General features: G+C 38.1%; 1 protein-coding gene across 1 annotated transcript in view; it reads left to right on the forward strand.

Annotated features, from left to right (window-relative positions):
* Positions 1 to 25295, forward strand: part of NKAIN2 (sodium/potassium transporting ATPase interacting 2) — an 878428-nt gene that overhangs the window by 850534 nt on the left and 2599 nt on the right. Inside the window, exon 6 of the mRNA XM_054569911.1 lies at positions 8488 to 8548. Within this exon, the coding sequence (XP_054425886.1) occupies positions 8488 to 8548 (61 nt within the window). The remainder of the gene's footprint in view (positions 1 to 8487; positions 8549 to 25295) is intronic.

Below are 25295 nucleotides of genomic sequence, written 5' to 3' on the forward strand. Positions count from 1 at the left end.
TGGTGGAGCAATCTATGATCCCCTGGGTGTGAAGCTGTAGTAAACAGGCTTACGCTCTCTAGTTTATTAAGCTCAATGCCTAATTCCCTTTGCTCCCTTTTCTTATTAATAATTAGTTACCTACCTACAGTAATATCAGCATTAGAACAGCACACTTTCTCCAATGAAATATCCTTAGATTTTTAGCCTTGTCTATTTTTTAATTCCAAAATAAATAGTTTATTTAAAAATGTTCAATATCATTGCTCTCAAACTTTTTGCACACTATTAAGTAACAAGATAATATAATTTTTAAGCTTCATTTTTTCACTTTACACATTTTTCAATATCTATTTCCGTGCAGGTTTTATAATGTGCATAATATATTAATACCATAGCCTTGTCTATTAATGTTGACATACCTAAAATGTACTAATTTATTTTGCATGTCTTACTAGTAGAATTAATTTTGCTTTAGTTTCCCTATTAACTCTGAGAAAAAATTATTTGTACCATTTTCTCACAGAGTCATGTACTTATTTCTGCCCAGCAGTATTGATTGTTTACATTCCACAGAATATTTTAATATTGCACTTCCTCAAATGCTTCATTATAAATAGATGAGCGCCTCTGTTATATGTGACATTTATACAATCTTAGTTAGTTTTACTCCTAAAATCGTGACGTATTGTTAATAGGTTGCTTTTTACAATACATTCCCCCCCCCCTTTTTTTTAAGCCAGGTACATTTCTTTTTCTTTTTTTAAAATTTTATTTATTTATTTTTTAGAGCAAGAATGGAGGAAGAAAGGGAAACATCAATGTGTGGTTACCTCTCAAGTGCCCCCTACTGGAGAGCTGGCCTGCAACCCAGGCATGCGTCCTGACTGGGAATGGAACCAGCAGGAACCCTTTTACATGCTAGCACTCAATCCACTGAGCCACACCAGCCAGAGCTACATTTTTTCATTGTGATATGATTAACATGTAATAGTGTATTAGTTTTAGGTACACAACATAATGCCAGTTATTTTCAATGAACAGTTTTAGTTAGGAACTCCCGCTATGGCTCCTACCTCAAAAACTGAAGGCATCTTGTGACAGTTCTATTGAACTAGAGAAGCCATTTCTTTTATCACCTCCCAACTGTCATATGTATAGAATGGTTGAACTACTGCTTTCAATACAGGTTTTAAAGTCAATCTGATATTTAAGCTCTGGGAGAAGTATTAACCACGATGGCATTTGACTGCTATTAGTCATCTTTCATCCTGCCTGAATATCTTCTGCTCTGCCAATTGTACTAAAATACTAGACTCATTTGAACCCGGGTTACTATTTGGTAAGTTTGCCCTGAGGGGAAAAAAAAAATCTGCCATTTTCCAGAGCAAATTTTAATGGGAAATTGTCGATTTCCCATTGGTTAACCCATATGGTTAAGCCAGTCTTGGCATTTGGTTTAGTCCATTTCCCAGCCTTAAGTAGATAATACAAGTTTGCATGAATGTCTACTTTTATTTAATCTTTTAAAAAGTGTTTAATACAGTCATGCTTGATGATGCAGCACAATGCCTAAAGGCTGGTATTAAGATGTGTTTCTGATCCTCTACAAAGCTTTTCTGACTCAGTAGGCTGTGAACATTCACAAGAGCCCTAAAGGCAATCCTCCATGAGTTACTGAAGGTGATACCTGCGCCTAGGGTTATTCGTAGCAACAAAAACTTGCAACATGCCCCCTAACAGTCCAGCCAATGGCAGGACATTGGATAGAAATCACCTGGTGGACACAGAGAGGGTACACCAGCCCACATTTAAAAATTTATATAACAGGCCTTCATTAATAGCACTGATATCATCATATTGGAATCCTTTGCTGGAGCAATCTCAAACTGTATAAATGGAAAAAGATACAAAAGAGCAGGTAAGATACTTACAACTTAAAAGTATGTTCAGTGAGGGCATATTATCCTTCCGTTCAAATTGATATTACAAAAAGCATGGGTTTTTAGAATCTGAATTGTGAATTTAGAACAAAAATAGATGACTTAATTTAAATGAATTATAGAACTAGTATATCTGAGAATCAGATAATTATAGATTAAAAAGTAGTTTTTGCCAACCCCAAGCTGCACTCCCAATCAAAAAAAAAGTGTTGAATAATAATAGATACTGTATCAACATCAAAAACTCTCTTGTCTAATGGCTCAGAATTAAAATATCTTTCTACTTAAGAAATAAGTATATACACCTCGTTTAAATATATTTGAAAATTTAAAAATTGTTATACAAAAGGTTTTTTAATATAAGTAATAGTACCTTAAAATGTATTATTTTTTAATTAAACTTTTTATCTGAGATCATTGTAGACGAGAGGCAACTGTATAAAATATTACAGCAAGATCCTGTGTGGCCTTTACGCAGTTTCTCCCCGTGGAACCACCTTGCGAAACGACAGTGCGGCATTGGTGTCAGGACACTGACGTTGGTGCGGTCAAGGCACCGAACAGTTCTGTCGCCACGAGAATCCCTCGGGTTGCTTTTTTATGGCCGCATTCACTTCGCTGTGATCCCCCACCCATCTTAGCAACCACAAATCTATTCCTCATTTCTATAATTTTGTCATGTCGAGAATATTACATAAATAGAACCATAGAGCATAATAACCTTTAAGGTTGTCTTTTCCTGTCGGAATAAGTCTATGGATATTCATGCAGGCCATTGCATGTCTCAATAGCCCCTTCCTTCGGTACTGAGTACCAGTCCACGGTATGGGTATACCACCGTTTGTTTAATCATTTCCCTACTGAAGGACATTGGTTTGCATCTAGTTTTTGGCTATAATGGACAAAGCTGCTATCAATGTTAGTGTATATGTTTTGGTGTGAACATGTCTTCATATCTCTGGGATAAATGACCAGGAGTGTAATTGCTGAGTCTCTTTGTAGTTGTGTGTTCAGTTTTTAAAGACACTTCCAAACTGTTTTTCAGAGTAGTTACATATATATATGTTTCCCTCTCCCTGCTTTCAAAATTTTTGTCTCTGGTTATCCACAATTTGACTATCATGTATCTTGGTGTGAATTTCTTTGGGGTTATTCTGTTTGGGCTTCAGTCAACTGGGCTTCATCTAACTTTTTGAATAAGGAAGTTTAGGTCTTTTGACAAATCTAGGAAGTTTTCATCCCTTCAAGTACTTTTTCAGTCCCATTCTCTCTTTGTTTTCAGGATTGCAGTGATACAAATGTTAAATGTTTTATTATAGTCCCTATGGGTCTATGTTCAACTTTTTTCCATTGTACTTTTTTTTTCTTGTCCATACTGGGTTACCTCTATTGCTCTATTTTCGAGTTCTTTGATTCCTCTGCCTCCTCCATTATGCAGGGGGGTTTTCCATTGTTATTGCTTTTATATGTTCTAAATTTTCAATTTGATTCTTCTTTATATCTTCTATTTCTTTGATTTCACTATTATATTTATTTCAAGAGTATTTGTAATTGCTTGTTGAAGCATTTTTGTGATATGTACTTTAAAATATTTGCCAGATAATTCTAACATCTCTGTCATCCAGATCTCTGTTAGTTTCCATTGCTTTTTTTTTTTTTTTTTTTCCATTTAGGCTGAGATGCTCATCCTTATTGGGATGATGAGTGATTTTAAATTGAGACATGAACATTTTGGGTATTATGTTATAAAACTCCTCATCTTCCATAAACGTTCTGTTTTAGCTGGCTCCCTCTGATACCTCTTTGGCAGGGGAAGGAGGAGGGGCACTGACTCACTACTGCCTAGTGGGGGTTAGAAGTCCAACATTCCCACCCAGACTCTACTGAAACCCAAGGAGACAAGACTTCGTATTAAGGTCGGGAAGCAGGGGAGGGTCCTGCTCTCTACTCAGTCTTCACTGATACCTTCATGGCTAAGAGAGATAGATGGGATTTATTACTGCTTCCAGGTGGCTTCAATAGACACCATAAGGGCAGGGGATTGGCCTCATTACTGTGGGGCATTGGAGAAGGTTCTAATTCTCCACTAGATCTCCTCTGACATCTACCCAGCTGGGAAGGAAAGGGTGTGCTCTTACTACAGAGTGAGGCTAGGTGTCTCAATTCCCAGTGTGGTCTCCACTGACTCCAGGGAGGAGGACCTTCTCCTTCCTGACAAGAATGGAAATCCAGGCTCCCTACCTGACTTCTCAGACACCACGGCCTGGCCAGGAAGAAAGTCTTGGCTCCCTGCTTTTTGCTGCTGCGGTTGAAGAGTGGAGTTACACTTTTTTCTGGGATTTTCACTGAAGGGCTGTTATTATCTTTTTTTTTTTTTTTTTTTTTTTTTTTGTCTTGCTAGGCCATCCCTTTCCTGGCTCTCTGGCTGGACCGAGGAGGCTTTTTTGTCTGTGTCCATTGGCATTTCTAGGTTGTAGGCTTCTTTATTCCAAGTCTGGTGCATATGAGACAAAAGGAAAATATTGAGTACTCACTCCCATGCCCTTTTTTGCATCCTGAGATTTCTAACCAACCTACCTTCTTTCTACCTTTCAGGTTTGCCCCATATTTGTTACATATATAATGTCCAGAGGTTTTAGTTGTACATAGTGGGGGAGTTACAGAAAAGCACATATATTCCAACTTCCTGGAAACAGAAGTCCAAATGAAAGTATTTTAAACACTAAGGTTGTTACACTTTCAGTTTCTACAATTGAATTTTTTTTAAATAACAAAAGACATTGATTTCCTCTTGTCTATTAACTTCTAAGTGAATTTCTGGAATATACCATCATAATTTGGTTTGTAGATTTAAAAAAAGTTCAATCTGATTTACTCATAGAAAGAAAATACTTTCTCTTAGCCAGTAACGATATCAAGATAATATGTAATTGCCTATAAGGTGAATTAAAAGTGAACAAATCATATTAGATGTATCAGGGTGAAAAGATGAATGAAAATAAACAGATTTAGGCTTAGCTCTGCTTTGAATGCCAAAGACTAAAACAACTAGGGTATTTAGGGTTTTTACAAGTGGATAATTCTATGTTTGTCTAGTATATACTGGTATCTTTCATTATTATTCTAGTCATCTTTTTAAAAAAACAAAATAAAATAATTATATTTTAATTCCAGGTACTCAGATTCACTATGACAACACAGGTCACTGTTCTCTGCTTTGGACATCCTCACCCCTTCACATGGCCCAAACTCCTCTGAACTGGGGCCATTTGCCTCTCCCTGAATGTAACTTACATCTTCCGAGAGCTTTTTTGAGTTCTGCTTGGAAGATGTCTTCTCCTTTCCCTTCATTTATTCCCCTCATTTATTCCCCTCAAAGCCCTTCCATTTCTCAAGGTTTATTTCCAAAGTGCCAACCTACACTTACCCTGATAATGAATTGTCAGCTCTTGGAGGAGACACTTTAATGCATTCATAAAGGTGCAAGCCTGAACAGGGAGAGAAGGGAGAAGGTGCAGGGCATTCACGTTTGGTTGGCAGAATGGGTTAATGAGTCGAAAAACAAAGGAGGAAACCCACCTGCTATATTTCAGCAAACCACCAGCAGCTTACTAACTGACATCAATTTTGAGACTAGGAATGAGGGGAAATGAGGCCCAAAAGGGAGCTAATTATCACATTACTAAGAATTTGTATTCGACGAAAAATGTTTTTCATTAATCACTTAGTAGACAATTTGTTTGTTTGTTTGTCACTTTGTAGACATTCAATTTTCTTCCTTCCTTCTGACACTTATCTTAATTTACTTCAAATTACAATTACATTTGTAACCTTGCTACAAAACTGCAAATTCCTTTAGGATAGGATTGTATCTAACCGGGGGCAGTTTTATCTCCTTAAGGAACATATGACAATGTCTGCTGACATTTTTGATTGTGCCAATTGTCAACTGTCTTGATGGTAGGATGTTACTAGTTAAGTATTCTATAATGTACAACAGACCTCACAGAAAAGATTGCTCAGCCCAAAATGTCGATGATGCTGAGGTTAAGAAACCCTGGTTTAGTTCATCTTTGCAGCCCAGGTGGCAATTAGCAGAGGTGCACACTATAGATGACAGTCAGAGTTGTTAGAAATTACTTTAAATCCCTTTTCTGTAAGTTTTATAAATTGCTATAAGGTGTTAAAAATTAAATTAGAAATGTATATGCTGTCAGAAAATTAGAAGTAACAGAGGTTTGTGAATCTTGATTAATTTGGGAAAACAAATTTTCATTTGTATTTAGAGGTCACAATTTAAAAGCTAAAGTTCTCTTAATCAGCAAGCTTCTGTAATGAAATGCAGCAGGATTTACTTTTATATCAAAGGCACTCCCCTGATAGTTAAAGAATGCAACCAAATACAATTAAAAGATCACTGGTAAGCAGAATACAGAGCCTTCCCTGCATTCTGGGAGAGCAGTACAGTTAATAATCTAGGATCTAGTGGCACCTTAATGAAAAATTTAAACCTATTCGCCCTGAATCTCAGAATTTATCAGTGGTGTTTATCTACATTTTCATTCCCAAAATAATGAAATGATGAGTAAGAATCAAAAGAAGAGTTTGTGATTTTGTTTTGAAAAAGATTCCTTATAGATAATTTAAGTAACAGGTATTTAAAATTGAACAGAAAAAAATAAGTTATTGCTAAATCTGAACATTTAGCTATGGGTAATAAGGCCTTCATGTGGAAGAAGGGGAGAAACTATAGACATAGCCAGACCATTGAATGAAACCCACTAACTCTTTACCTGACCCCAGTCATAACCAAGTATGAATGACAGAGTACCCATGGGACAGGTCATTCAAGGATTAGAACATTTTTATGGGTCCTGGCAGATGAAAGATTAAGAGTTAGTACAATCTGTTTTTTCAGTATGCATGAAATGCTTAAATCACCATGTGATTTTCTTTGAGCAAATCAAAATCTTTGGTGGACACTGGTTTTTAATAATACCCAGTACTTGAAAAATAAGCCCTGCAGAATACTGATTCTGATGATTCTATTACATAAGGAAATAGTTCTTACTATCACTGTTTTATTGCCAATAGCAACATATAATTCAGAGAGAAAAATGCTGATTTGATGATTTTTTGAAGATAATTAAAAGAAACTAACTCTGCTAATACAACATCAGTTGTATCTTTCTTTAACTATTATGTGTAACCAGTCCAGATACTGCATTTGGAGGTTGGAGGGCAGGGGTGCACATTCCTTCTGACCCAGGATCTGAAAACAAAAGCTTTTGAAGAATGTGTTGTACAGACCTTCTCCACCAGCCACTCCTCCCCCGGGCAGGGTCAGTTCTTCTGTGTCAGGATAGACACTGTTTCATCCCATGCCAGCTCTCTTTGGAAGAAAACATGCTTTCTCCCTCAAACCCAAATTAGAGATTTTCTAAAGTTTCTTTTAACTGGACCCCCCTTTGTCTCCAAATAGGTTTGTGCTCATTAAATAGCTATCAGTGTCCCCTCTGACTTAAAATGTTCCGCTCACATCTTCCAGAAGGATCGCTCTCGGCTAATAAAGAAAACTTCGTTAGGCTTATCACGGCAGCCCCGTTTCTTAGCTTCCTGACACAAGACAGCAGCCTTTCCTAACATTCCCTTCTCACACCAAATGCTGCTATGGAGGGTCAGTACCCAGCCAGAGCAACGCTCTGTGAATCATCATCACTCTTCTGAGGACATACTTTTAAAAATTCCCCCAAACTCAATTATGTTGGGTAACAATTTTTCCACTTACCAGGAAATTATATTAGTTTGCTTTTTTCCACCATTGCTTGTGATTTGACTAAATAAATATTTTGCTGATATGAAGAGATACAAAACCATTTAATCTGAAGGGATAGATATCAAAGGACTTTGCTGTGCTCCTTTACAGGTAACAGGAAATGAAGACTTGCCTGAACATGGGACCTTTTCGTAGTGTATTTCAGAAAGGACAATGTGATGTGTTCAATCCTAAATTCAATGCATTGTAATATGCATTATCTTTGGGTATTATCCACCTCATGGCTTCTCTGTAACATATCATCCTAATTATTCTTGGTATGCCAGATTGCTGCTTCAGCTCTAAATTAGAGGGCATTTTTACTAATAAAATGTTCATGCAACATACCATGGAATCTCCTTGATATTTTCCCCTGAAAACTATTTTTTTATCATAGCCAGTGGCTAATGTAAGTAAATTAGAATTTGATGGGCACAAATGCAAATGTTATTGTATTAATGAAAGGGCCTAATTCTTTTTTCTCTTCCTGCACTTAAAATAACTTGTTTTTGATTGCCCGGTGATTAATTAATCTTACACATAACTGCAGGTCAGAGGACAATATTTACTTATAAGGCAGACAAATACCACTTGAATCAAGAACCCACGCTGGAGCACAATCCAGTCTGATAGACCATTTTGGAACACTAAATCTAGTTGTGAATTGCCTGCCTTTGAAAAGTCATTCCCCAGCGAGCTCCGGTTCTGTTGCCTTTGCCTCATGTCTAAAGCATCTTTGTTTTGTTTCAGCTGGCAGGGTTCATCTACGCCTGTTATGTTGTGAAATGTATAACTGAAGAAGAGGACAGCTGTAAGTATTAAAGCTCTATTCTGTTTCTTTTAAGTTCAAAGCACCTTCTTTACTGCCTCCTACCTAGCCTTACCAGTTCTCAGGCAATATCCCCCAACTCATCATTAGAACAAGCAATAAGCTTTTGTAGCCACGGGGATAAAGTGTTTTCATAAAAAATATGCAGGATATTGAAAAATTAGAGAAGGGTTTATTTTGAAAACACATTTTTTTATTGGGAGGTACTTTAAAGACCTATTTCTCTTATAACAATTCAAGTAGGGAATATAGAGGGGAAACTGGAGATGGAAGTGATTTTTAAATGTGGTTAACTTGACCATTCTCTTTTATAAACCATTTATTAGGTATTGATAACTAACAACTAATCAGGTTCACCTAGGACTGCAAACATTAACAATCCATAATTTGAGAACAATAGCTCTTAAAATTCTCACAAGAACATGCTTCAGGTTAATTCAAGAAATTTGTCTTCAGGAAACCAAATTTTTATGTTTCCTCTTAGCTCCTATACTTTGATGCAAATGGCAAGAACCCCCTGTCTGAGTCTCAGCATTGAGTCCTATTGCTTGATCCAGAGTTGAGACGGTGGTGCCTTCTACAAGCCTCTGAGTGGCTCCGCCATCTTCGGCTCTTCTAAAAATGTAAAAATGGCAGATAAAATGTTCCACTCACTCTTTACCTCCTCAGGATCTGAACTAGGAGGACTGGAAAAAGTACTTCTAGTCTGCCTGATTGTTATCATGGACACTTGCCTATGCAGCCTTACTCTAAGGAAAAATAAAAAATTGAATCATTCTTTCTGGTTTTCAAAGATAATAATGACTGGGGTTTTGAGACAGAGGCAAAAATGATGAGAATTCACTGCTCTGTTACAAGATGACTTAAGGGGAGGAAAAACCCAGAGACTCAGAGACCCATAGAGAAATATGTGTTTCTTCTTCATTTTCCAATTGTATTAGATAGGCGGAAGCAGTATCAGGTGGCTAATTTAGAGGAGGCACTTTTTCAGTTATACTAATACATAACATAAAAGCAGGAACACACAGTGCATAGTTTATATCATTATGTGTGTGAAAGGAAATGATGGGCTTTTCACTTTAAAACAAGCATTTGTAAAATGCTTTTCAATGTATCAAGTGCTCTGTCAGGCTTTGGAGATTTTAAGATTAATAACATACAATCTTTTACCTCTAGGGATTTGCCATCTAGTAGGAAAAACACACTTGTGGAAAAAGAAGTATAATAAAACCCTCTAGAGAGTATTGTGGGGTAAGATAAGAATGGGACCAGGAAGTGCTTTATAGAGAAAGATACTCTTGAGCTTGGTCTTGAAAGGTGAGTGGATGGAAGATGGTTAGGGCAGCCAGTGTGGGAATAAGGTGACTCCTGGTAAAAAGTGGGAAAGCACCGAGGCCTGTCACAGCTGGTCATGTTGAGAGCAAGAAGCCAGACTGATACAGCTGGATTGTATCCTGTGCTAGAGGTGGGCATTCAGGGATTAGAAAAGAGAGCATGAAAGGGACATAGAGAAATGGTATGACAGAGTGAAGAATTTGGACTTTATTTTATATAGCATGATGGAAAATCAGTTGGCAGGTAGTTTGTGAAAACAAAATAATATAATAAAAATGTGCTTTAGAAAAATCACAGTGGTATCAGTACGAAAGAAAGGCTCCGCGGATAACAGGGCGAATTAGGGAAAGGGAGACCGGATAGACACTGTACCCATGACTGAGATATGAGGGGATGAGTGTCTGGGCTAAGACCTATATTGGAGATGGAGAGGACAGATAGGACAGGAGACATGCTGAAACAAAGTGATTAATGGACAATGGATGGTACTGTGTAAAGGACAATGAACAGACCGATAAGTTCCTTGGTTTCTGGCATAAGTGGAGGGATATATGGAAATGTTACTTAAGGAAAGTAGAATAGGATGTGAAAATTGGCTCATTTTGAACAGGTTGAGGTTAAGGTGCCTAATGAATATACAAGAGAAGACATCTAGTAAGCACTTGTCTTACGCATGAAGGATATGTTCAGAATTAGGAAGGGTAATAAATTTGTGGATTTTAAAATGTACAGACTCCATGAAGTATATAAGTGCATCCAGATGTTACCATTCAGTGTTTTTGTGCCAAATCTTTGATGAAGGAAAAGTTTATATGAGAGTTGAGTTCCTTAAACTATAATCATTGATTGTATTTCACAAGAAAGCCAGTGCATTTTCATCTTCAGAAAATACTGACACATCAAGGCTCTTAGGCAGATCATCAGTACCTCTCTAGAATAGTACCTCGCAGAGTGGATCCCAAAATGCTGGTTCCATAAGACATACTGCTCAAAAAAGATCCCATAGCTAAATAGCTTGGTCACTGAAAATTCAGAGTGCATACTTACATATTAACATCTTTGTGACTACTGCCATAAAAAAGTATATTCAATTTTTCTTAATCCAGTTTTGTTTTAACCATATTAGAGTGGGTGAGCTATAGTGAGACCAAATGCAGATCAAAGACAAAAAGCACAAATGGTTTTGCAGTATTATTACACTCATAGTTCCCTGCGCACACTAATAGCATCAAGGTGGGCCACAGGGCAGAGAGAGAGAGAACAAAGGTGTGGGCAAGCACCTTTGTTGTGGTTTCTTCCCATCTAAAGAAATGGGCAAGGCAGGCTAAGCAGGTTTAGTACCAGCTAGCTACATTGGTAAGTGGCATCTTGTGAAATTCATGTTCACTGTGACTATTAGAGGATATAGTTTGGGGCTCTAAAGTCTCCAGGTGTTTTAGGTCAGCTAGGGCTTACTTAGGATCAGCAGGTGGTCATTTTGTAGATGTTAAACCATCAATTAAAAAAAAGAAAGTACAGTGATATCCCAAACATCTGAATACAGAATGCTTTTTCATAAGAAATATTAATATTCCAGAAAATTAGAATTCCAGAAAACTCATGTTAAGGAGTTCTGCCCTAGACTAAGTTTTGGCCAAAGCCAAATATCTTTTGGAAAATCATATTTATCTTTCAAGCCTCTAATAAATTATTTTCCAAAGGCCGCTAAAACAATGCCTATGTCTTCATATGTATTTTGGTCACAAGACCTTATCTGCCTTTATTAATCCAACTTCTCATTAGGCAAGTTTTATAATTTTTGTCATTTTGCTAAATGGGCAAGATATGAATTACTTTTTCATTTTTATGTCCAAGTAGACTGAGACCTACCTTAGAGTTTCACAGGACTAACCTGCAGGAGCTGCTTGTTTGGGCCAGTTCTCTGTCCAGTTAGGTTCATTCACTTGTGGTCATTCACATATAGACAGGCCATTATGAGTGCTGAGTACAATGCTTGCTGTTGATATTTCCCATGTATTATCATAGTCGGTCACTTGTCTGTATTTCGTCTCTAGACACCACCTAGAACACATGATTTCCAATGCTCGAGTGTAAAGAAGGTTTGACGTTTCTAGTTTTTGATAATTATGTCACAAAGGAAGTTAATTTTGATCCTTTAAAAGTGTTCTGGCTGGATGAAAGTCACGCACGCACAGGGTATGCGTACGCTCCCAGCAAGTAAGCCCCGATGTATGGGCAAAGTTTAATGTCTATGTAAACCGGGAAGAGATGAATCTCTGTCTATTCTTAACTGCTGTGGATTTGCACTGAGGCATCATGAAGGAGGAGATGATATCTACCTCCCTGACAAATTAGTTAAGTTTCCATTCCTAAGAGCCTTCTGAGAAACAGAGGGCAGTTTGGGGTCTGGAATTGTGCTGAGATAATAGCCCAATTACAGTAACGGGAAGATTAAAGTATTTTTGGTGTCAAAATGAAGCTGACCAGCCATGTGCTCAGTTTTGACACGGCAGACCTCAGCAGGGGGCGTAGCCAGGGAGCCCCAGAGCCAGAGACCTCTGGGAGCTATGGAGAGGGTTCAGGCTCCCGGAGCAAAGACTCAAACTTAGCCTCTGTAAATGGCAAAAAATCATCATCGAACTACAGAGAGTTCGATTGCAGGCACATCAAATGCTTGAAAATTTTGTTTGCCTTATTTTTCCTTTTAAACAGTGTCTCATTTGCTTTCTGGACCCAGGTTCGATTAATATTTATATGGAAATTTTAATGCAAAGTTGTTGGTTTTTTTCCCTACGGAAAAGCCTGGACCTTGACGTTCACGTCTCTGACCCTTTTCATTATCTGAGCCAGAGCCACAGCATGACAAGCTGGCCAGCTGTACAAACTCGCAGGACGCCACTGCCATCTGCTGTGCCTCCCAGGAGGTAACAGCCACCCTGGGAGCGCAGCCTGCAAACAGGAAGACCAGACACTCCTGCCCTCATGCACTAGTCAGTGGGTAGCTTAAACAAGAGAAATTTACTTTTGCACAGTTCATAAGGCTAGAAGTCCAAGGTCAAGGCGTTGGCAAATTTGGTTTCTTCTGAAGCCTCTTTCCTTGGCTTACAGATGACTGACTTCTTGATCTGTTCTCACATGGACTTTCTTCTCTGTGTACTCAATCGTGGTGTTACTTTTTCTTCTTAAAAGGACACAAGACCTATTGAATTAGGGCTCCGCCCTTATGGCCTCATTTAATTTTAATTACCTCGTTATGGCCTCATCTCCAAATACAACAACACAGGAGGTTAGGCCTTCAATGTATAAATTTCAAGGGGAACAGAGTTCAGTCATAACATCCCATATCCAAATACACACACACATGCACGCACGCACGCACGCACATGGCTCCTGGATATTTGAAAATATCTATGGGGCACAAAGTGGTGCTAGCTTAGCTCACTAGCCCATCAGCCACCTGTGGGTAGGAGGGTCCAGGCCGCAATGCTACCAGACTCCTGGGGTCCATGCTGTCTGCCTCCAGGCAGGAGTATACACCGTCAGCATCTTCCGCTATGGGTCAGAGTGGTCTGCCTTTACAGGAGCAGCTCCTCACCAGAAAAAAAGCTGGAACCCTCTCCAGAGGGTGTGCCTTGACACGTGACGCCTATTAGAGTAGGGCAACCATCACAATGTCCTTTTATCTGTTTGTTCATGAAAAGGTAGCAACGTGTCTTAAGAGAAAAGGCTTCCTCCAGGAGAGCAGACGTCCCTTGCTGAGCTGTCTTTGTGGCTGGCTCTTCACTGTACAATACCATCTGTTGCCAGCCATGCTGAGTTTTCCTTATGACCCCCAGTCTTTTCTGTTACCCTCTACTTGTTCTCTTTTACAATAGTGTGTGAAAGAAATAAAATGTTCTGAGATTCTTGGTCTGATGCACCTTTGATTATAGACAGGATAGGGCAAAAGTAGGTTTGCAGTTTTTTCTATGGAAAATAATACAATGATTAATAAATAATAACACAAGAATAAACTCTGTGTTTCATGTACTCACAAGTGCAAATCTACTTTTGCCCCACCCCTGTATGTTGCTCTTCTCATACTTTATCCTCAGCTCTTCTGCACCAGTCAGGTGTCTACTTGCAGTGATGGAAATAAGAATTATGTCTCTGCTTCATTAGCATTGCTACATGAAAAATATTGCTAACCCATGTAGAAAAATCATCATTTGATTTCTCAATTTTTATTATCTTTTCTTAGACACCTTTTGCTTAATACTTAAGCTAAAACTAAACAAATATCAGTCCTCTAAAAAAAGGAGTCCATTTTTCAAAGCAGACACTATCTTTTCTAAAAAGAGATTTGATGTATTTGCAAGTGTTATTAAATATTCAAATAATCTGGAGACAGTTATGATTGTCATTTAAAAACATGTTCTAGGTAACTTATTTTGGGATAAATGTTGAAAAATGAATTCTAGATGTTTAAACATGTAGATGCACATATGTAGGAACCCACCAACAAAGCACAAGTTCATAAAAGCCTGTCCTGAATTCTTCAAAATCAACTGGCTTTAGGATAAAAGTCACAATCGATTTAGAGACTCTTTTATTTGAAAAGCAAACCACAGGAAATTATTCACTTCTCTGAGGCTAATAATTTTCTGTTATTTTTGTTTGATTTTTTCTCTAAAGCCTGCTAGCCTGAGTGTATGTGTGTATTGAACTCCATTCTGTATGTTTTGATCATTTTTCCAGTTTGTCAAGATCATTGAGTTTGGATGCAATTCTCTGAGCACAATCATACACTCTCCCACCTGTAGGGAAGTTAACAGGGGGAAGCAGGGATGGGCACCTCCCCATTAAAAAACATTTGTTTCTTCCTGTTTATAAAGGAATGCATATTGACAGAAGAATATATAGAAAATACAGATATGAAAAATAGAATGACCCTACAATTCTGAATTCTGGCTTTCAGTTAACATTTTGGCCTATTGTATGTCTCCTGATCTTCCTTCTTTTCTTCCTGCCTTCTATTTATCTCTCCAGCTATTTATCATCTGTCTACCTATCTGTCTGGTTGTTAGGGCCACACTATACATTTGTGTGGTAATCTAGGCTTTCTTTCTTGTTATTTATAAATCTCTCCACAAACATAACTTAAGGGACAGGCAATTAGTAAGTTTTAAAAAGGTGCCAAGTTCTTGGGTTTAGGTGGACAGGTAGAGTTATGAAACTTAGGGCCTATTTTACTTTTTAAGTATTATACTCAAGCAATAAAATGAAAAAGTAGTATATTATTGTTTTATCATCTCTTCACAACATGCTTCGTGTAATTCTGAAGGTAACTAAGTAATATGATATTGTCCATTATCTGCCAGCCTCCCTCCCCTAACAAAACCTGCCATTACTTTCCCCATCTCTCAACAGAATCACATACTATCAGAGCCTGGAACCCCTAACTTTGAATGCTGCTAGTCTCTAGCCGTATTCCACAGAACCGTGGTAGTAAGACAAGATGGAACGGTCACCTTGCTCCTTTTCCAGCTCCTCAAAGCACAGGAGCTTTGTATTTATTTAACTTTACATCGTTTCATTCAGCTTAAGATTTCTTTTGGACTACAAATACTGGAGGGTTTAAAATGATGGGAAATTATTGCCTAGGGCTCTATTTTAACACCTTAATTTCATAGATTCATAAAGATTAAATGATGTGCCCACGGTCAGTGAGCATATTCATGAATTTTTGACACCAACACAACACATATTGACTCTTTCAGAATAAGAGAGTATTAGGGGATACCACTGGGGACTGTACTTGTCTTGACCACCACTATACCCTCCGCATCTAACATATCCCCAACCCAGAGGAGGACTCAGTAAGTATCTGGGAAATAAACGAATGAATCATTCAGTTCTCCACAAACATTTCCCGGACTATAGGGAAACTGCTAAGGAAAAGTGGCATTTCCTTATATTCCAGTTTATTGTAGTTAAATGAATAAGTAATTATAATAAAGCACCTTTAGTCATTTTCTAAACAAAAGGAAAAAACAAAAACATGCTGTCATATGTAAAAGACTAAGTAAATGATCACCACAAATGCCTACTAAACAAATGCCTACATATACATGTGCCTCCTGTCAATCACATGCAAGTTTCTGTCAGTGACAATAGCATTCCTTAACACTGAGACACAAAGATTTTTACAATAAGTCTCCCAAAATTTAGTACTGTTCTCTTTTTTAGCCTGCTGTTAAATTGCTCCCTCTTGTGGCCATTGAAGAAGAAATACATGAGCTTTATTTTTTCAATTTGGATATTCAGATCAAAGTTAGTCAAATTCTTCAACAATAACTTCTTATTTTTCTTTCCCCTTTTCTCATAATGTCTCCTCCACTATGCTATAGTGCTTTTTATACACACACATGCACATTTTCACATACCCTTTTGTACTATGATCATCTTTAAATAAATTATATGTTCTCAATTCAAAGCTATGAGGGAAATAGATCGAGTCATTCTCTATCTTCTGTTGACTCAAAGCAATCAGGACCTTGTTTCTAACTTTGGTGTATGTGCTGCAGAAACCAGCACAATGCCCTTGTTTCTAAAGAATCAATGTCAAGGTGACAATATTCAGACTAGCAAAGGAGGACCCTTAACTGGGGTGAAATAGAGGAGGTAGTTTATTCAGGACACTAAAGTTATCCAGTAGATGAGCAATATCCAAGTTTTGGGTTTTATTTTTTATATCATCCTCAATAGAACAGAAAGTGAGAGCATGTGAATGGAAGGAGAAGTGGTGACATTTACAGAAATGATTACAAGAAAAATCTTCCATTCGAAGTATTTTGCTGCTGCTTCGTTTTGCTATACCTAGCCCTTCTGTAAGAGGGCTTCTGTTACTTGTTCCCTCACCATCTCTCTAAATGTGTGTTGATAATGACCTGAGAAAGAAAGCAGCTGAGTGGCAGAAATAAAGGATGCTTTTAGCACCAGACGTAGATAAACGTGCTCACAAAATAAAGTTGCTGTGTTGCTTAGTCCCTTCTCGAAAGAACAAATGAGAGCAAGACAAAGTGCTGGCACAGGAAACTGAACTCTGGAGCGCCCCCCCACCGAAGCTGAGACGTGCTGAGAAAGAAGACCGCACTTTGAAAGTTCGTCTTGTGATAAATGATGCTGGCGGGGGTGCCCACTTCATTAGGCTCAGTTATGCTTTCGCTTTGGAAGTGGCAGCTAATGAAAACAGAAGGCTGGGCTTAGCTATTTCCTTTCTAACAGCGGGAGGACTGAAAAACACTGCATCTCTAAGGATGGCCAGCAGGTATGCGGAACGGAAACGTGAGTGCAGCAGCCTTACACGCAGCGCTGAAAGAGCGCCTTGTAAGTTAGGGAGCTTAGGGCAAACCCTCTACCCCGGGTGACATTTAAATGAGGCTGGTCTAGCTGCAGAGGCGGAGACTCTCGGGGAGGCCTCCGCTAGGATTGGTTGGCATTGCGTGGCAAGGAGTGAAGGAGAAACAAACGAAGCTCACAGGAGGTGAGGTTTGTTTAAATAATAGAAAGTAATTAGGCTGAAGACAAAAATCAGCGATGGCATTTTATAATTACAATTAATTTAAAGGTTAATTTCCTTTGGTGCTAAAATCTTATTTAAAACATTTACCAGAAAAGGAAATTAGGATGTTACTATCAAGAGGCATCGAGCGCTTCTGGGAATCCATGCCTATTATCACTTGAAATTAGGTTAGGCCCAAAGTGGGAATTTCAATTCATTTCTGTGTAATAATAGATGGTGGTCAGGGCTCAGAGTCAGCAGGGTTGGCTGGGGCAGACAGTGCAAAATTTGCATTTTTGGTTTGTTGGTTTATAGGATTAATTGCAAATGTTTCCAACAAAGGAGCCTGGTTTATACATGAACAACCCTGACACAAAAAGAAAATTGGATATGGATTGCTGCCTTTGTAACTAATGAAGTTGATGTTAAAGGAATTCCCAAGAGCAGAAAGGCGAAAGGAGCTCATAGTCACACATCCATACACCTACATCACGGAAATAAATTGAATGGGGCAACAGTATTTCTGTTGGTTCCAGACCTGTCAATCCTATTCTCCTCTCCCAGGCCCCACCTTTGCCGTCACTCTGTTTTCCAAATGGGAATTGTCTCAGCTTTCAAAGGCCATGCATATGCATATACCCTATTCAGCAGACTATCTCCCTGGAAACTTGACTAGGAAAATCAATGCGTAATAGTAACAGCCAGAGGGAATTAATTCTTCGGTACTAATTTTCCCATTCACTGTGCCTTTTGCAGATGTGCTCTTTTTAAATATTTTATTGATGCTATCATTATGTAAACGAGTCCCTACAATAGATATTGTGCAGAATCCTAGAGTGGTGACCATTAGCAGTCACCTACTTTAATCTCCTAATTTTTACTGTTGAGGAAAGGAATGCCCAAATTGACCTGCTCCGTATCAGTCATTTGGAATCAGAACTGGGAGCAGAACTTCAGTTTCTTGCTTCTAAGTATATTTTCCGCATCACTTCAATGCGATACTCGAAATAGATTCATTCAACACACAGTTCTCCAGAGCCAGCCTCTGTAGGCTGCAGGTTAGTCATTGCCTTTGCCTTCACGCTGCTTACAGTCCAGCACACAGTTCACACGAGGAATTACACCGAAGTGTAACGAGAGGCTGGACAAGGGGAGTAGGGGGTGCAGTGGGAATGCACCCCAGGGGTGCCTGGTCCAGTTAAGAAGATGAGAAATTCTTTCCTGGGGAAGCAACATGTCAACTGAAACCTAAAGGATAAGTTGGAGGGCTATTTAGAATTTAGCAAAAATAGATGTGCCGTTTTAAAAGAAGACTATGTTTTTGATCTATATTGACCAAATGTACACCATAATCCACACAGGAGTGATCTTAAATGTTTTTAATGAGCTCAGTATAGCAAATGTAGTTTCAACTGTCCCAGATATCAATAAAATGTTAGAGTGAGCAACTGCTGGACATTCTTTTTCCTGAAACTGCAACTGTCATTCTAAAATGATGATTAATTTAGGCTCAGGAGCCTTGTGATTTTCCTTTCTGGAGGCTGTAAAATGATGCAAAGATTATGTTAGCAAAAAAAAAAAAAAAAATCCAAGGCAAGAGGTATTTCTCTATTGGATTATTATAGCATACATCCTTTATTTTTTTATTTCCCTGATATACATACATTAATGTGCCCATACCCAATTAAAGCCACTGCATTTAAATGAGCTGTGCATTCTAAATATATTCTGAATGCTAGCTGAGAAGACATACCCAATCATGTCTAACTAGCTCACCTATAGCTTATAATAACTACTCTCAGTTTCAACCGAAAGACATGTCATATATAATCGAAAGCAATTCTAACAGGCAAGAACAAAGTACTGGTGAATCTAATCCACCTAAACCACATGGCACAAAGCAAGCCCAGGTACCTTTAAGATGCTTAGTTATTTCATTGTATTCTGCACACTTCTCCACATTTATCAAAAGTATTAAAGATATCTGGATACATAATTATTCTGACTCTACTTTACAAATATTATTGGACTTTCTCACCTTTTACCACCCTCATCCCCACTCAATAGCGTCCTTGATTTCCTTCATCAGGGACGCTAATTTAGATCACCTTCATTATAGGGAATGAAGGGTTCTTCACAATCCCCAATTCCAAAATCCTATGACTATATTTTCTCCTACCTTGTTTTCCTGCCTCCCTGCTGGAGAAATCTTTATTTAGGGGCTTCCTTCCATTGAAACCTTTGTTTTTCTCATACTTTGGATCTTTCTAGTCATCATCTAGCTCCAGGATTCATAATACCAGTGATGCTTTTGCTAGCACCTTTGATTTCCTTCCTTCCTTTCAACATCCGCGCCTGACAAGGCTCTGATAAAGTTTCTCCATTTCTAATGCTGTGTTGTTGCACATTACTGGGGAAAGTGATTACTGTCCAGATGCTCTTCCTAGCTCCACAATGCTTTTGCTCCTTTGCTGCGGCCAGTGCCTTCACCCCCTCCCATTGACTTGCCACAGGATGTTCCAGACCTTTCCAAGCTCCTTAAGCCTAGGACCCAAACCTGAGGAAATCAATGCTATAACACAAAAAATCCTCATTTTCTCCCCAGAACCTCAACCACACTCTGTAACAGCAATGATCCTTTTGACTCCTTGCAACCTTGCCCAAATCTGAGAGGAACAGTTAAGTTTTTTCTCTCCAAAGTAATCCTTCCGCCAAGCATTGATGTCAGCACCTCCCCCTAATCCATAAAGTTGAGCTCTCAGCATCTTCACTCTTGTGCACTCTATTGGACAGCTTTTCCCTATACACTCTCCTAAGCTTCACAGTCCACAAACAAGGCTGGTCCCAACCTCTCTCTGTCCTTTAAAATTATATACAAGGTGATTTTCAAAAATAATTGACATATGGAAACTTAGCTCTATATAGCTCTTTTCATATAAAACATATCCCTTTTGTTCTACATCATGTCACACAAGCTATACCCACTGCTTGTCAGACCACAGTTAACCAAGAGGGCTTTTAAAGGCTTTCCAGAAGACCCACATGAGCTTTCTTTAGCTTCTACTGATGACTTTTATATTATGCCATTCCGTACAAAACTCTTGTAAATTCTAATACGAAGTAGTCTTCCTATTTGTATAAATCTCTTACAAAAAGAGATGAGGTCCCCAATCTATCCATAATGTAGCTGTAATATACATGCTTTAAATATTACGTGCATACGATTCTCTCAATAGCCCTGTGAAGTTGGAGTTGTTTTATCATCCCCACCTTACTGAGGAAGAAAGTAAGGCTCAGAGCAGTTGTGACCTGCTTATGCAGAAGATGCTCCTAAGAAGCGAAGGCACACGCTAAGCCCAGGTCTTCTGACTCCAAAGCCCTCAATCTTTATGCTACCTCACAGCTTCCCTGTGATGTATCCAGCATAGGCTACATTATCAGAAGGCTATTCGACAGCAAGATCCTGGTCTCAGCTGAAAACCAGCATGTGTCTCACCCAAGGTATTGCCCTCAATGAGAACTGGGAGAAATAGGCAAGTGCAAAAAGACAGAACAGTTCACCAAGTCAAAATTATATTTCATTTTCTATTAAGCTTTTAGAATGGAAAGCTTAATGTGATTACTCCAACTATTTCTAAATAAAGAAATGTTTCATTTATTGTGACGCCGTTGTAGTGGTTGCTTTTCACTTTCACTTTTTAGCATGTATAAGTGTGTTACCATGTTTAAAATATTGGAGATCTGATTTTGATACAACTAAGAGTAAAGCATGAAAAGTAGGACCCTAAGACCCCAAGAAAACATTTTCTGAACAGGGTTAGGAAGTGAAGCATCTGTAGTGATGTAGCTAACAAGTCTCACTTCATTCAGTATGTGCTTCACCTACCAGAAGTGCTTTATCGGCTGCCACTTTAGTGACCTTTCAGGCAACAACAGGATAAAGCACCCCCTGAAAGCGTTGTGTTTTCCTAATAAAAAAAAAAGAAAGCTCAGATTCCACTCAGGGATGTCATCCCAGACCAAACACCTCAGGCTCACTCAGTAAGCCGAACTGGTGCCACCAACTAAGTCTGCGCAGGAGAAGGGCGGGTCTTTGGAATTTAACTTGTGGTTGGTAATGTTTTAAGTTCTTTTTGTACGACCTTTGAAATCCTTACCTGCAGAGATAATAGATATACTCTCCATTTCCATAGGCCCACACGAATTATTTAATGTCTTTCAATGTGTTCTTCCAAATATTTAGGTTTAGCTTTCTATGAACTGCCTTTTAAAATTTCCCTTCATGGACTTTTCCAGCTCTGTGTCCAAGAGTGAATGTTGACTAGTGGCTTTGTCATTAATAGCCACGGTACAATTTTATATTACAATACCTCGCTGCCAACATGTATTTAAAAATGCAGTTTTAGGTTTGCTGAACTCAGTGATTATGATTAAAAAGTTTAAATGAAAGAGAAGCTCACAACAGGAAATATACTTTAGCAAAGAATATTTATTCAAAAAGCATTTTTCTCTTACTTGGTAATTTCTAAATTCTACTCCTGTTAATGCTATTAAATCATAGTCATCAAACTGATATGGCACTTTACTAATATAAAATAATTGGACCTCCTTGCACCTCCATATCCAGATAGGAAAACTAAGGCAAAGAGAAAACTGTAGCAATTGCAAAGAAAATGATAACAATTCTGCATTTTCTTCATAAGACGCAAGGCAAATTCCTCCAATGAGGTAAAGACTAAACAAGTACACATTTTATTTTGTCACCTTCTATCTAGTTGTGTACCTTTGTTTCAATTGTTATAAAATGGCCAGAAAGAGAACAGTGTTTTTTCTACCAATTCTCAACATTTGCATCACTTGATAGGATTCATTAATGAATGACCCTTTCACCCTAATTATTTTGATGCTAAAAATGGCCTTACTTCTTTCCTTCCACTCCTCTAAGCCAAAGAGGCTCCAGTGGTGGATTCTCCCTGTTGGTGTCTGAAAAGTTTCTTTAATTTTTCAGGACCCTGCAACAAATTGTATTCTAGATCTTCAATAAGAACTCTTCTCTTTATTACTGTTCAAGGCCTTATGGAAGAAAGGGTAAAAGTATTCAGTCAAATTCCACTTAGAAATTGTGTCAGTATCTTTAATACTCTAATGATTGATTGCCTTATTTTTCTTTCCAGTTCATTCAGTAAATACAATATCAAGGGTCTTCCATGAACCAGACTATATTCTGGATTCTGGGTCTGTAGTCAAAAGCAGTAAACTGTCCACTTCATGCAGTTACATTATGATGATGGAATCAACAAATAAACAAATTTACAACATGTCAGTTGCAAAGAAGCAAAATAAAGCCAAGTGAAGACAAAGAAATTCATAACTTATGGGTGTGGGGACCACCTCATAACTTATATAAATATCTAACCACTAGATACACCTGAAACTAATACAATACTGAATGTTAACTGTAATTTAAATTTTTTTAAAATACCAACAAGTCTCCAATTCTCCTTGCACCGATTATAGTTACATTTCCCTTTTTCCCAGTGTTCCTGGTCCTTGCAACTTATATGTGGCACTAATAAATTAAATACTGCATTTCCAAATGAAGCCAAACACCAACTTATTCTTGACATTCTTTTTTCTTCTGATAAAGTCAGAAACATTCTTCTAGCCCACTAATTTCTAAGAGTTAACTTTGACTGTTGCCTTTCCCTTTCCTTCCCTCATATTAAAAAATGTGGTATATCCTAGGTTTCTACTCCTTTCTCCATTTATCTTGCACTCATTGTCATATTTTCTCTCCATTATCCTAATTCTAATTCAGGCCTTCAATAATTGCTCTGTCTTTCACATTTTCTGATAAGCACTGTAATAACAGAGACAATGCACCAAGTGGCTATAAGAAAAACATCTCTCCTTACTTTGAAAAACATCACTGTAATCAGAGTTACACAAGATGGGGCGAAGAATATAGATAATTTCCGGAAGGAAGGACTGCTTAAATGTTTATATGATGTCTGCACAAATTATCACAGAGGAAATGAACTAAACCTTGAAAGATGTTTGCTGTATCTCTTCTTAAAGGTGCATTACAGAAAATCAAAACATGTTTGTACCTATCACTGGCAAATACAACACAGGTGGTTTTTGTTTTGATTATTGTTCATATCAGAATAGCCTGACAATATTATAGCTGAAGAGAAGATGAAGTAGTAAATTTTCTAGAAAAAGCAGAGAAGTGCTGGAGAACAAATAACAAAGGAGGGTATCTACAACCATAGAGGACTCAAAGGAAGACCTCTCTAAAACTTTTGTAAAATGAGTAAGAAAGGAAAAATCTGAAGATTTCAGATTTAATCAAAAATATGATGCGAAACCTTTGATAACCTTCTAGGAGTTTTCTGGAATGGCATGAGTAAAAAACAGAAATCATTTTTTCAATATACTCAGAAAGGAAAGTGAATACCTGGCTTCTAGTCCCATTTTTAGCTAGTGTGTGGCCCCAAGCAGTCAAATAAATCTGTACTTATCTGTAAAATACAACTAATTTTTCCTACCCACTTCACATCACCCCCTTCCCCCAATGAGTGAAGTGGTAAAAATCCATCCTGGTTTCATTCAGATCCTCTTCTTTTCTTTGTTCTGAATAACCTGCTATTAAAATCCCTTCCATGGTCCCAGCTGATCTGAATGATCAGAACATACACAACCCTTCCATCAGAGCTTTAGTGCTATTCTCCCCAGTTGGGTAGCTGTAAGCCAGCTCTACCAGCCCCACACCAAACAGATCATGGCTAATGAGAGCAAGGCCCAGACAATTCAAGCTCCATTTGCAAGGCATGCTGGAGACATACTTCATGTCTCTTCTGGCCTTTTCTCACATCTTAGGAAGGTACAATGCTCCAGACTCAAGTTTTGTTTCCTATTTTTGGTTCTGATTCTATCCACTGGACTTGAAGATTCATCTTGGTTTCTTCAGGTTATCCTTTGGTTCACTCCATGACCTTTGGCCTATAAATACCATCAGCCTTTTACTGCCATTCATTTGAAATCCCTGGGGAAAAAAAAAAAAAAAGGCTAAGAAAATATTAAAAAAAAAACCTGAGCTTAACTTGGATCTCAGTGTCGGTGGAAGAGGCCTTATTGTTTACATCTGCCCTGATCTTGAGCTACTTTAATCCACTCTACTCTCCAGCACCAGGGCTAGGGAGGGGGCCATCCTGCAGAAAGTGAACCTCGGAAAAAGGAAGCTTTAATGCTGTGAGACCTCTCCCAAAACGGTTCCTCGAGTAAGTCTCAGTGTTCACAAGGTGAACCCAATAAAAGAGACTTTAGGCACCCTCTGCAGCAAATCCCTACTCGTGGACAATGGTTTCTCAAAATTCAAGTTTTAAATATAGATGCCATTCAATTATTACTTTGTTCTTCTGGTACTGTTTATACCAGCCAATATGCAAATATGGGCAATTCAGAAAGCAAATGAGGTCCATTCTCTTTTAATTCCTCTTCTATAAAATACTTGGTATAGTTCCTTAATTGTCCCAAATTAAACATTTTCTGTCTTTTTTTCTCCTGCACTGCATAGGCTTTAAATGAGTCCTAAATTTTTTGAGGGGGTTTAAATTTTCTTTTTCTATATCATATGTCCCACCCTGGGCTTTACAGTCTTTATCTTATTTCATCCTCATGCTAATTATATGAAGTAAGAATTATAATTCTTATTTTAAGAGCTGTTAGGTGATTTGTCTAAGGTCACACAGCTGGCAAGTGGTCTAAGCAATATTTGAACCCTGATCCTTCTAATATCAGGTCTCTGTTTTTTTTCATTGTACTATTTCAATTTTGAAGAGAAGAGAA

This window comes from Pteronotus mesoamericanus, unplaced genomic scaffold (assembly GCF_021234165.1).
Source record: "Pteronotus mesoamericanus isolate MK-2021 breed Mesoamerican mustached bat unplaced genomic scaffold, CSHL_Meso_final contig_20, whole genome shotgun sequence".
NCBI lineage: Eukaryota > Metazoa > Chordata > Mammalia > Chiroptera > Mormoopidae > Pteronotus > Pteronotus mesoamericanus.